At 33.6% G+C, this 14,490-nt stretch overlaps 1 protein-coding gene across 1 annotated transcript; it reads right to left on the minus strand.

The window, feature by feature from the left end:
* Positions 1–10,484: 10,484 nt before the first annotated feature.
* LOC131071041 (putative leucine-rich repeat receptor-like serine/threonine-protein kinase At2g19230) lies at positions 10,485–11,881 on the minus strand. Its single transcript, XM_058006739.1, has 3 exons — positions 11,812–11,881; positions 11,158–11,710; positions 10,485–10,974 (listed from the first exon to the last, which is right to left on the minus strand). The coding sequence occupies exons 1-3, from the start codon at positions 11,879–11,881 to the stop codon at positions 10,485–10,487; spliced, it is 1,113 nt and encodes a 370-aa protein (XP_057862722.1).
* Positions 11,882–14,490: the final 2,609 nt, after the last annotated feature.

Consider the following 14,490-nt stretch of genomic DNA (forward strand, 5'->3'; position numbering starts at 1 on the left):
TTTATTTATTTCATTTCCACATCTAATTATGGCACATGTTGTAGGAAGAATAAGAAGCTTCTAGAGGATTCTCCACCACCATGCATGTAACTCCCCCACTAAGTCTAATCAATTTGAATGAAGTCCAAAATTGGGAAAGAATCTCCTTTTTAATTAAATTTTCTAAATAGTGGAAGAGGGGGAATTCTCTTATAAAATTTTATGCAAGTTTAAAAGAAGGGGGATGATTATGTTTTGAAGGAAAAATTTCCCAAGTTTTAGAAATAGATCTTTTTGGTAGTCTCATTTTCGTTGTAGGAATTTTAAGTTGTTGTTTGAAGGATTTCTCTCAAGTTGCAAGAAAGGATCATAATGGTAGCTAGTGGATTCAATATCAAGCTCAATAAACCAATTTCTCTCCTCATTGTTTATCTTTACATTTACTTATGAGGAATTCGTATTAATCAATACTTATAGATCTTGCTTTATATAAAGAAACTCTTTTATTTGATTGTAAATCTTTTATTTGAGGATAAATAGTAATCATGATGCTTTCATATGGTGCATGTAAATTATAGTTATTTAAATTATTTTATCTCCCTCAAGAAAATATGCACATGATCTTGCTTTTATTTTTCTTCCAAAAATTTTAGTAAAAGAAAATCATATTCCTTTATTTGTTTAAAATCTCTTTTTTTGAAATCAAAATTTTTCCTATGTGTTTTGGATCTTTATTCCTCCCTCTGATTCTTTTCTCTGGTTCTTCGAGTGGAAATCTGAATCTCATTCTGAAATCTCTCTGTCATTATCTTCAAAATCTCATTGTGATTATCTTTAAAATTCTTTGTGATTATCTTTAAAATCTCATTGTGATTATCTTTAAAATTCCTCTGTGATTATCTTTAAAATCTCTTTGTGATTATCTTTAAAATCTCGCTATGCTTATCTTTAAAATTTCTCTGTGATTATTTTTTAAAATCTCTCTCTGATTATTTCAATCTCTCTATGAATATTAATTAAAATAAAATCTCTCTGTGAAATGAGTTGAACAAAATCTCTATGAAATGAGTTGAACAAAATCTCTGTGAAATGAGTTGAATAAAATCTTTGTGAAATGAGTTGAATAAAATCTTTGTGATATGAGTTGAATAAAATTTATGTGAAATAAGTTGAATAAAATCTCTGTGAAATGAGTTGGATAAGATCTCTCTATGAATTTTAGTTAAATAAACCCCTCTGCAATTATCAGATTAAATAAATCTCCCTGTGAGTTGAATAAGATCTCTCTGTGAATATCAGTTGAATAAACAATCTCCCTGTGCATACTGCAAATAAACTCCCTATTCCCCTGTGAATACTAGAAAATATTAACCTCCTATCTATTGTAAAATTGATCTAAAATGATTGATTGATTATCTATTTTATTCATGTTCTTATAAATAAATTCTCTTTTTTTGTTTATATATATATATATATATATATATATCATTAAAAAATTGAATGTAAACTAGACATATATATATCGTAAATTCTTTTCAAATGATAACATATATTAAACGTTGTAAACTGATTTTTATTTTAGCAAAAAAAAATGGTTTCAAAAATGTTGGGTGGCATGCATGGGGGAGGCGGTTATGGTAACTATCGGGGAAGTGGTACCCTCCACTTCCCCTGTAGTCACTGTCATGGCAGTGGCTGCAGGGTAGTGGAGGGGACCACAGGGTCCCCTCATCACTGCGGGTCTGCGAAAGCAGACCCGCAGTGGTGATGGGACCCGTGGGTCCCACTCCCTACTGTCACTTAAACAAAATAAGTGCCTATCTTTTCCTTTTTAAATATATTTATTTTTTTAGGTTTTTGTTAAATATAAATATAAATGTTTAAATTCCAATTTATGAATTGTCAATTCTTTTCTTAGAATAAATTTTAAGGTGTCAAATTTTAACTTAGGGAAAATTTATCAATATCGGGGATTAATGTGTAGTAAATTCATAATTACTTTATCTTAAGTAAATTTTATATTGTAAATTATTTAAATTGAGTTGTTCAATCCATTTAAGATCCATTGGGGCACTTAGTTAGCATTTTGGCAATTGATTTCATATCAATATGATTTGAAGCTAAATTCTATTTTTGACTAGTGACTTATAGGTGATATGCGTGCATGTAACTTACACTACCTTCGCCTCATGAAAATTCCTTACATTGAATAAATTTATTGGCATTTCCATCTCCATGCAAGTTACACGTTTAATTATTATAATGCAAGCTTCCTAGTTGTCATTATTATGCAAGTTATATTTCAAGTTTTGAATAATAAATAATTTTAGTTATGGTTTTTATTCCATGTCATTCATCAAGTAGTTATTTCAATTAATTGAGCTTTGCAATGTGTAAATATATGCATTCAATTCATAATTATTTTCCAAACATGATATTTATCATAAGTTAGAAAAAAATTAAATAAAGGAAGTTCGAAAACTAAAACCAAGTAGCATTCGGTATATATAGTGCCTCTAGGTCACGCTTACAGGTAATGTCGTCGTGTTGAACTACTGTACTTAATGCCTAATAAAGCTACATTAACGATGTCTGTGGCATCATCCCTATAAATCATTGGGGAGTAATAAGGGACACTTGGAAGTTAAAATCCAAGGGGTGGGTAATCCCTCTTGGATCGATAATCTAATAAGATAATTTTTAAATGATTTTTCATCTGTTGAGATAAACCATAGTAAACCCCCTTTAGGATTGGTTAAGTAAAATGATTTTATGAAATTGAGTTTAATCTTGAAGAGATATTGGTGATTGACGATTTGGTCAAGGGTGATGCTCATGATAGGTGTTAGGATGTAGTTGTTAGGCCACAAACAATAGGCCATCTTGAGCCTTTGTTTAAGTGCTACCATCATGGGTAGCAATCACAGAGAAACTATCTGGGACATTGACCCTAGAAAGGGTTGCGTACCCACTAATCAGTTTACTTCAAACCATAGAGTAGTAAATAGAACTACATACTTTACGCCTTGATCTTGTGCTGAAGCGGGTATGTAGGCAGTCTTGGGACGGAGTTGTCCCTCATACTTAGGCATTTGTGGGTGGGGTCTAGGCTTGGTAAAAGAAAGATTGAGTAAGGATCCTATTTGAAAGATAAGAATATTAAATTGGAAAAAGTAATTCAATGCATACTCAGAAGGAATCCCATATGGATTCGCTTGACTTCTCGAGGCTTTAAGCCAAATTTCAAGGCGGAACTCAAGCTTGTATTATGTTGTTTAATTACTCCTAAGGATGGCGACCTCAGTGCACTTTTGCTAGAAGAGTGTAGTACTTAGTAAGTGGTTCAGGACTCAAATGGTCTCGATGAGTCTAAGTCTCTAGCCAGAGCATCTCCTATCCCAATTGGATAGATGCCTACCCCATATGGGTAGATGCCTATCCCGTATTGGATAGATGAAATCTTATGTCCCGTATGGACCGATTCTTACCCCGTATGGGTAGATGCCTATCCCGTATTGGATAGATGAAATCTTATGTCCTGTATGGACCGATGCCTACCCCGTATGGGTAGATGCCTATCCCATATTGGATAGATGAAATCTTATGTCCCGTATGGATCGATTCCTAACCCGTATGGTTAGATGCTTATCCTAGATGGATGAATGCCTAATCCAAATGGATGGATGCCCAGAGTATGCAATTGAATCAAACACAATGATTAAATTAAACAAAAAAAAAAGGAATGGTCAATTTTGTTGGGTTAATTAAGGTGGGTTATTATAAAAAGTGTCATTTGCATTTTGAATTTGAAGATGATGTAAACTGATGAAATGTGTAAAATTTGTTGAAGTCTAAGTCTACTATTTTTTGAAATTTTTTGGTCAATAATTCATATGTTTTTTATTATCTTTAAAGTCCATTATTTTATTGTTGGAAAATAGGGAGTTTGGTTCCCACCTCAAAAGTAAATGTAAATCAACTTTTTTTTTCTCATTTTTGATATCAGTTATAGATCACATATTTATATAGTGCATGAAAAAATAAAAAAAATAAAATTTGATGTATATTTTCTTTGTAATAGCATTAGTCGAATACACCAAAATTTGACATTTTTTTGTCTCCCACCACAATTTATCTATTCAATTTATGATAATCCAAAAACAAAAAATACCCTTTTGGAGAAGACTCTTTCTTCTAGTGAACCATATTTTTTTATTTTTTTTTGTTTTTCAAAGAAGACTCATATCAAACAAAAGAATACCTACTTGTAGTATTTTTTTTTAATATATATTAAATGTAATCAAAACATTAAAAAAATTATAGGAGTAGAATCGTGACTTCGATCTCTAAAAAAGGGTATTTTAAATTTTTTGAATAAGTTTAATTTACCTATTGAATTTTGTTGCCGAAGTGACAAGTTTGAGAAAATCATCATTTTTGTTGATGTGGCTGCCACTTGGCATTCCACATAAGCCATTTTGGCTAGAAACGTTCCTACCAAAAGCATTCCGACTGAAACTATTCAAAAATAGTATCCTTTCGGCCGGAACTGTGAGGGTTGACGCGACTGGTCACTTAAACCACATATAAAAAAGAATTATTTTTTCCATTAAAAATACCAAATCAATCAAGTGCGAAAATTATAACAGTTATTTTTGCAAAAAATCTTTTTTTTTTTCAAATAAAGTGGCATTTTTGAGTGAGTATGAAGATTATAAAGGGGCGAATATTTCTAATTTTGTAAAGGGGCAAAGATTTTGAATTTTTTTTCAGAAGGCGTCTACCCTTTCCAAGTATGTTATTTGAATTTTTTTTTTAATCATGCTTAATTTACAATATTAGATTTTTTTTTGGAAATTAAATATATTTTAGATTAACCATATTCTTTAGTCACTACAATACGACGATAATCATTACTTGGCCATATATCCAACACTATTTAATACTAAATTATATTATATTTTATTTCCTAATACTTGACTCAAATTCTCTATATATTAGCGAAGTGATTTCAAGCAATTAATGTTATTAAATCATGTTCCTATGTACATATCATATAGTCAAATGTATCTAATCGAAGTATACTTAATTTTTTACTTTTTATCAATGCTCGTAAATTTCTTGAGCCTTATTTTTTCATTTTTTAAATTATAAAAATTGGACTTCAAGTCAAATGATCTAAATGGATTAAATTTACACATGTTAAATTTAAGAATGCAAAATTATTTATACATTTCACTAATTACATTTTTTTGTTAAGAACCAATGAAAAGTTATTAGATACATAACCTTTTTAGTTCAAAGCACTAAATTTTGAAGATTTGCATATTTGCATGTGTTGTTTTTAGGTTCAAAGCACAAATTTTTGAAGATCTATATATTTTTTGCAATGGGGAGTAAGAGGCCTAGATCAAGGTTGTATGATCGTAAAAGGGACGATAAGATGAAAGGTCATACAAAATGTAGTCAACAACAATTTGTTGTTGTTCAAGATCAACCTAATGATGTTCAAGAAACATCTACTCAGGTACAAGATGATTTTTTTTTTCTAGTATGAAAAATTTGATGGAAATGGATGAAGATAGTTTTTTCAATGAAATTCCATCTAAAGATATGATACTTGAAAGCACATTAAAATCACATTGTAACAATTTGTGGGATGATTATTTTAAAAATAAGTCTATTATTGGAAGATCACAATTATTTGTTAAGTTATTTAGGAAAAGGGAAATGAAACCTGTTTTGGAGTTGTTGGGTGTTGGTAATAACAAAAGTTTGAGTGATACATTAGTAAAAGAAACTATAATTGAAAATTTACAAGAAGCATTGAATTGTATTGAGAACACAAGTTGAGGTGTTGATTTAAGTGTTGCACGTAGAGCATTGATGACTATGATTACTAGTAAGGAATTGACTCATAATAAACAAGTTAATGCAATTTCTCAATTAATGCATGTTTCTAGAAGAATTGTTCAAAGATACATTAGGAAGAGAAATATGTTGGATGAAAACATCGACAAGAATTGGGTAAATATCTATAGGGTTCCTAGAAAAGACAAAATTTCTGAAGATGTAAAAAGATAGGTCATTGATTATTGGACCAACCAATCTTGTGTTTCTTCCAATAGAAGGGATACTATAAAGATGATAGATGAAGATGGTAAAAAGATTACACATCTAGAACATTTCTTAGATACAACACAAAGTGAATTGTTTGAAGCATTCAAGGAAGAATTTTCAGATGTAAAGATTTGCCAAAGAATATTGGAGAGATTTTGTCATTTTCTTTGTACGCATCGTGAATCAATTAATGGTATTACAAGTTTTCATCAAGTCATGACTATGGGATTTAGCAAGCCTCGTGTTATTCTTGCAAGAGGAAAATCATGCTTTTGTGTTGATTGCATTGCGAACAACAGAGATACTCATTGTCAAAATATTGTTAATGGATATTTTCTGCAATGGGATATGAAATAATTTTTCACAATACCTCCTTACGAAGATAGTGACATTATTGATATTCATGATCCTCTATATTCAGCTAATTATGAACGTGTTTCTGATTTAGTTGTTACAGGTGCGTGCATGCATATTTTATAAATTATATATATGTACATGTACAAATTTTTAAATTCCTCATTAATTTAATATTGTTCAAAATTAATTTAAAAGTGTGTAATGAACTAATATTGCTTGTAATATATATACATGCACGGTCTATTTTCACAGGTGATATTTTTGTTGTGATTGTTGATCCTGACAATACTGAAAGAGTAGATTATTATCTACTGAGATGCACACAACCAAAATGCAAGTTATTGGAATCAGTTAGTGATGATGATGGGAAAAAATATCCCATTGGTTCAGTTGTTGTTGAAGGCACCTATTATCAACAAATAACAATAGATGCGAATGGTGTAACATTCATTGATTATATGTCTAGCCAAAAAGTTCTACACCATTTGGACAACATAAGACCCCTTGCAACACCATTTGGTCTTATGTGGTCCTAATAGGTCATAAGGGGTGCACATGTATCGCAAGGGGCCTTAAGTGGTCCTAAGGGGTCACACATGTGTTCTAACACATGCGTGACCCCTTAGGACCACATATGACCCCTTGTGACACCATTTGGTCTTTTATGGTCATAATAGGTCCTAAGGGGTGCACATGTGTCTCAAGGGTCCTTAAGTGGTCCTAAGGGGTCACACATGTGTTAGAACACATGTGTGACCCCTTAGGACCACATAAGATCCCTTGTGACACCATTTGGTCTTTTATGGTCCTAATAGGTCCTAAGGGGTGAACATGTGTCACAACGGGCCTTAAGTGGTCCTAAGGGGTCACACATGTGTTCTAACACATGTGTGACCCCTTAGGACCACATATGACCCCTTGCAACATGATTTGGTCCTATGTGGTCATAATAGGTCCTGAGGGGTGCACATGTTTAGCAAGGGGCCTTTAGAGGTCCTAAGGGGTCATATAAAATAATTATATAGTCCTTAGGATGTATAGATGCACATGCATACATACATACACCTCAGAACATGCTATTAGGGGCCGTGTGTGGTCATGAGGGGTCACACATGTGTGAACACGTGTGTGACCCCTTAGAATCACACACGACCCCTGATAGCATGTCCTGAGGTGTATCTATGTCCTAAGGTGTATATGATTATTTTATGTGTATTTACGTTTGTATGCATATATGTATTTATGTATGTATATGTACATGTATGTGTGCATGTATGTATGTAGACATAGGTATGTATGTGTATGTCCTAAGGTGTAAATATAATTGTTTTATATGTATGCATGTATGTATGTAGGTAGGTATCCATGTTTGTGTAGGTTTGTATGTAGGTTTGTATATGTGTATGTATGTGTATGTATGTATGTGTATGTGTGTATGTAGGTTTGTATGTATATATGTATGTGTATGTTTATGTATCTATTTACATATGTATGTGTGTATTTATACAAAAAAAAAATATTTTTTAAAAACTTTAAAAAACTAATTTTCTATTAAAATCTATGTTAAAAAAAAAACAATATAAATTAATATGTTAAAATAAATACATTAAAAAAAGGGTACATACCACCGAAACACTTCTGGCAGGATCTCTATGATTTTTTGCACCCTCCTTCTTAACTCCAAGCCGCTCACTGCAAAATGAGGGGATTGGGCGGATTTCAGCTCTTATATAGGGAAAGGGCTTTCCAATCGAAAACGTTCTAGCTGGAAAGCTCTTCCCACGTGAGCATAACGTGGCTGCCAAATTGGGCCAAATTGGTCCAGCCAGAAGATTTTTCCTATTTTTAGGCTTTCTACCATCAATTTGTCTAAGATTATAGCAAGCCTCTTGTTCTCTTGAACTCCAATCAAGGGGGAAGTTGACTTCTAAGTATTTTGTGGAGTTCCTAAAGTATCATGGCATGAAACAACACCTAACTACTCCTTATACACCTCAACAAAATAGTGTTACAAAATGATGCAATCAAACTATTATGGACATGGTTTGATGCATGCTTTCTACAACCAAGTCAGTGGATCATTTTAGGGTAGAAGTATTCTAGATATATGTGTATCTTCTCAATTGAGCTCCTACAAATATCAGAAGAGGTATGGAGTGGTCACAAACCATCAATTTCTCATCTTTGAGTATTTGGTTGTACTCAATATATATGTTTCCCAGCTCACAAGAGGAAGAAACAAGATTCTAAGATACTCTAGTGCATCTTTTTGGGTTATAGTTTAACTTCAAAGTATTATCATCTCATGGATTTAGAGACACATGATATTTATGAGAGCATAGATGTGGTTTGTGACAAGCCATCTTTTCACTTCCTACTACATAACAACAATCCATCCTCATTCCATAGACTTATCTCACAGTCAGATAATGTGATTGAGAACTATTTTTGGCAAGAAAATGAATGTGAGATGCATAGAGAATCATTTGTCGATCTTGGAGATTTTGATAATATTTCTTTAAAACCATAGCAACATCTACATTTGAATTGGGCCCAAAATACCATCAAGGATTTCCACCTAAGTGCACTTCTAGACCTCTCCGTAGGAGTAGGGACATAAAGTGAAGCAAGAAATGAGATGAACCTAGCATTGATGAGTTAATTTGTGAGTAATAAATAACTTGCAACAGCTTGTAAGGCTCTTAATTAGCCACATTCGAAGACAATTATGTATGCTAAGTATGAATCTTTGATGAAAAATCAAACATTGAAGCTTGTTGATCTACCAACAAGAAATAAACCAATGGGCTGCAAATGGGTTTTCAAAATAAAATGCAAGGCAGATGGGTCTATTGACAAATACAAGGTACATCTTGTTGCAAATGGATATTCTCAACAAGAGGGCATTGATTATGAAGATACCTTTGCACCCACTACACAACTCTAAACCATCTGAATCATGTGTGCCTTAGCTAGATGAAAAATGATGGAGGCTTCATTAGATGCAAAAGTAAATAAATAACTTTAACCTTTTCCATTTCTTTAGAAATAGTAAACATATTGATTGAGCAATTAAGTTGTGTTTTAGGTAATAAGATATTATGTGTATATTTATTAATAAAAATATTATGTCTCTTATAGAATTTGTTTGAAAATAAAACTTACATAATCTCCAATGCTGTAAGTTTGTTGATGGTAGTAGGAATACTATCTATTAAGCCTTTTTTGACAAATTTCTAAAGAAGCACAAAGATAAATGTCAAATTACAATATCAAGATATAGTTAAACGAATTAAATAAAATTTGCAAGTATGACTTACAAGATCAAGATTCTAGGTGATATATCATCACTGCAAGCTAACCAATCCCATGAATATTGTGGGGGCAAGCATGGATCACCAACATAAGTATAGTTTATTTTTTGTTGAATAATGGTTAATGCTTCCACTACAAATTTAAAGTAGTTGAATTAGACACCTTACTATAATTAACTTAAATGATAATGTTATCTAAATCGTAGTTTCTTCTAGTCTCAAGATTCTAAATTCCATCACATTTGATACACAATTTTTAGTATTGTATCAAAAATCATCTAGAAAGACAATCAATCATGAGTTCTTCAAGTTAAAATGAAGTCTAAATAGTTTTAATTAATAAAAGCAAAATAGATCCATACCATTAAAAGAAGTCTAAATAATTAAAAAATAAATTGAAAAAGTAGATTTAAGAAGATAATTCAATGTCATTATTTGTACAAATAATTAAAATAAAAATTATTGAATTTGTTTAGAAAATATTACTAATTGCCATGTGATTGTAGTCTCATAATCTCTCCAAATAAATCAATGAATCACACAACTTATCACATACATATTTACCTTGTTCATTGTGTGCATGTTTTGAAAAATATAGGCAACTATTCTTTCCCAAAAACCTAGAATTTTCACTCAAAGGTAAATTTTGAGCCCAAAATAAGACAATAGAAGGGAATCAACAAATTAGTAGATTTTGGTATTTGAAGAGTTGAATTACATACCATCTGTTGTAAATGTTCCTTGTGGACGTTGAGTCTTTTGGCGACATGTCTCCAAAGCACTGGTTATTGGAGATAAAGTGGAACGGTTTGTTGCTTGCAGGCGAAATGCCTCAGTATCAGTTTTACCGTAAGGTATGAGGATAGATATGTTTGATGACTGGAGATATATAGGTCGTATAGGAGCATTATTCAGCTTCTTATTATCCAGAAAAAAGTCAAATTCTCGAATGTTCGCTGCATTCAAACCAGCCTGCAATTCTGCAAAATACATTGATATGTAAAGGTTCCCAGATCGAGAACTCCTTCGAGAGGGCAGATCCATTGTTGTGGGGGAGCTAGGGTAACTTGTTTCCGCTGTTTGCATGATAAGAGATGGAGGTTGTTCATAAGCCACTCCCATAGATACTTTCTTTTCACTTGTAATATTTGGGAAGTCTACTACACTAGGAAACCAGAGTCTATCGAAAGGATCGTCTGGATATCTGATCGATACAAATACAATATTAGACAGTTTTCTAATTGTAAAACAAAAGATGGACAATTATATAAAACTTTTCAATTTGTGTATTAGATGGACGATTATATAAAGCTTTCACCTTCAAGAGGGAAAAGCACATGAATTAATAAATGTTTTATTTCAATTATTTAGAGCATAGAAAGCTCACCTGATGTCCTTGTCAAGATCTTGCGCTCCCAAATCGGAGTACTCCAGCCTTAAAAGTGAGCTAGCTTGGTTGACAGGCCAATACATGCTCTGATTAAGAGGTCGCAGTTCCAAAGAAGAAATAATGGGTAATCCATTACTTTCATTGACTCGGGCAAGGCAAACCTGGGTAGGATCGAAATTGGCCATGAAAATGATTTCCTTCTGAACAGCATATGTGGTTGAATCATCAAATGAGAAGCCGTCCCAAATGTCGGCGTCCAAAAGGAGATCAAACTGGGGAGGTGAGTTGAGATTGTCATAGTTCCCATAAACAAATGTTCCGCGGAGTAGATATTTTCTTCCAATCTCCACAGGTGTTAAAAGGTAACAACTTTTCCTTCTCTCAGGTAATCTCCGAAGGGTGTTCCATTGCCTTGATTGTTTTCCTCCAGGATTGTTATTAGAAATATTCAGCTTTTGTCCAGAATTGATGTAAGCGTCATCTGGCATCCATTGTATTCCAGCATCATCTATGTACTTCTCGATACCTCCGCAATCGAGGCTGATGAATCCTGCAAACACTCATCAATGTCATTAACATAAATCAGAGATTTGCATTGCCACATATGGCCAGAAGGTCCGGGAAATGGATCATAAGAATTTTAGGACTTACCAGGTTGACCACATACAGGAGAAGTGAAAATTGCAGCGACCATCAAGAAACTCAACGTCTTCCGAATCATCATGAAGAACAACTAGCAAATCTAATAGCGTTGCATTCTGATAGACTCAAGTATAAATAATAAATGAAAAAAAGAGCATAAAAATATTTATGAAGCCAAAACGAGTGTTAGTTTGTTAGTTTGTTAGCTTGGACAGCTGTTTGTCCATTTGCTAAATAATTCATAAATAATTGTTTGCTAACAAATGTAGTTAGAGTTCAAACAATTTTTATTAATTATTTTACTCTTTTTAGAAACTTCAAGCAACCAATTTGGTTAGGGTTGTTTAATTGTTTTTAATCTCAGCCGTTGATTGAGAATTAATCTCGGCCGTTGGTTTTCCAATGAGAGTAGTATATAAGGGGGTCAGGGAGCATTTGGAAAACAATGAATTGTGTGAAGAACTTGCAGTGTTAGCAAGTAGTCTTGCAGTGTTAGCAAGGGCGCAATGATAGCGTAGGGATAGTAGCGGGGTGGAATCTCAGTAGGAGAAATTGGGAGGTCGTAGAAGCGCTGCCAGTAACAGGCAAATAGTATTTGTATCTCTTAATTGGCTGAAGTTTAATTTATTTCTCATCTGCTGTACTGGTTTTCCCTTTGGGGTTTTTCAAGGGACAATTGTCCAAAAATATTGTGTTCATTGTGTTGCGTATTTAAATGAGTTTGTGAAATTGCAGTTGTGTTATTTTCCAATATTTGTTACTCAAATAATCTATCAAAGATAGGGGGATAATAATCAGTAATTGTAATAGATTTTTTCATATGGTATCAGAGCTTTGTTAAGGGTAGAAGAGATTTACCCTAGGCGAAGGAAACTAAGGGTTTATAAAACCTAGTTTAACCTCTTTAGAATTTTTTATTTGCTTTAACTTTTGAGATGGCCTCAGTTGGTTTAAGAGTTCAAGATAGATTGGATGGAGCCTCTAATTTTGGTGTCTAGAAAGCCAGAATTTCTTTATTGCTAGAAGAGAATGGTATGGAGGAATATGTTACCACTATTGTGACTGTACCTATAGATGCAACACAGCTTGTAGCATACAAGAAGGATGATTCCAAGGCAAGGAAGCTAATCCTTGATGGTGTCAAGGACCATATAGTTCCACATATTGCAGAGTTAGATACTACAAAGAAGATGTGGGATGCCATTTTGAATCTGTACCATAATGCTACCACTAATCAGAAGATGATTCTCAGAGAAAAGCTGAGAAATATCTGAATGACTAAGGGAGAAGACATGACAAGTTACCTCACTAGACTCAGACTTGTCAAGGATGAGTTAGCGGTTGTTGGAGATAAACCAAGTGATGATGAGCTGGTACGGATAGCCCTAAATGGGTTTTCTAAGCAATGGGATGTCTTTGTTCAAGTTGTTAATGGATGAGGCACCTTACCAAGTTGGGATCAACTTTGGAGTGACTTAACTCAGGAGGAGCTTAGAATAAGCCTTGTCAATGGAGCCAACAATAAGAGTCAGAAAAGTGAGGCAGAACAAGAGAACGTTGCCCTAGCGGGTAAAGGAAAAGCAAAGAAGGGGTCCAACAAAGGATCAAATCCACAAAGTGAGAAGAAGAAGAAAGACTTGTTGAAGATTAAGTGCTACGGCTATCATGAGTTTGGCCACTATGTTAGCGATTGCCTAGAAAGGAAGAAGAATGATAACAAAGGCAAGAAGCAAGTTGCAGTTTCAGCAAGTGCAGATGAGCTCTTGAATAGAATGGAAGATGAGTTTGCACTCATAGCGTGTATGGTTAGCTCAACCTCATAGAGTGTTTGGTACATAGATAGTGGGGTGTCATTTCATATGATGGGAGTTAGAGAATACTTCTCCAGTTATAAGGAGGAGAGCACCAGAATCCAGATCTCTATGGGAAACATGTCCAAACTCAACTCAAATGGGAAAGGGACTCTTCAGTTTCAGAGGGAGAATGGTAAGATGATTCCTCTTCATGACGTGTTGCATGTTCTAGGCTTAGGGATGAATTTTATTTTTGTATCTGTCCTTCAGGACAAAGGATACAATGTACTCTTTAGAGAGGCACATGTATTGATTAAGCATAAGGATTGGAAATCACCCATAGCTATTGGAGTTAGGAGCGGTTGGCTTTATAGGCTGCAGTTTGATATTCCTAAGGAACTCATGAGTAGAAGCAATATTAGAGATCAAGGAGAGCTATGGCATAGGAGAATGGGTCATATACATCATGGAGCACTTAATTTTCTTAGTGAGATAGTGACAGGTGTTCCAGAGGTGAGCACAGAGCATGGTGATGTATGTAAGGGATGTGTGTTGGAAAAGTTTGTGAAAGCAACTTTTCCAAGGAGTGACACTAGATCCAAGGGTGTTTTTGATCTAGTACATTCAGATGTATGTGGACCAATGTCGACGAAATCTCTGAAAGGGTATGAGTACTTTGTTACTTTTATTGATGATTTCTCCAGGAAGACTTGGATATTCTTCTTGAAGACCAAGGATGAAGTTTTCAGTCACTTCCAAGAGTTCAAAGCTCTTGTGGAGAATTCAACAAGAAAGAAGATAAAGGTTCTTCAGCCAAAAAATGGAGGCGAGTATAAACGAAATGAGTTCCAGGAGTTATGTACCAAAGGAGGAATCAAGAGAGAGTGGACCGTTC

Source organism: Cryptomeria japonica, chromosome 4 (genome assembly GCF_030272615.1).
Source record: "Cryptomeria japonica chromosome 4, Sugi_1.0, whole genome shotgun sequence".
Classification (NCBI taxonomy): Eukaryota; Viridiplantae; Streptophyta; class Pinopsida; order Cupressales; family Cupressaceae; genus Cryptomeria; species Cryptomeria japonica.

Excerpts from the sequence above, each read along its gene's own strand:
- LOC131071041 (XM_058006739.1), bottom strand. The coding sequence starts at position 11,881 with ATGATTCGGAAGACGTTGAGTTTCTTGATGGTCGCTGCAATTTTCACT. Across the intron at positions 11,711-11,811 it reads TCCTGTATGTGGTCAACCTG|GATTCATCAGCCTCGATTGC; the intron begins GTAAGTCCTAAA and ends GAGTGTTTGCAG. Across the intron at positions 10,975-11,157 it reads GATCTTGACAAGGACATCAG|ATATCCAGACGATCCTTTCG; the intron begins GTGAGCTTTCTA and ends TGTATCGATCAG.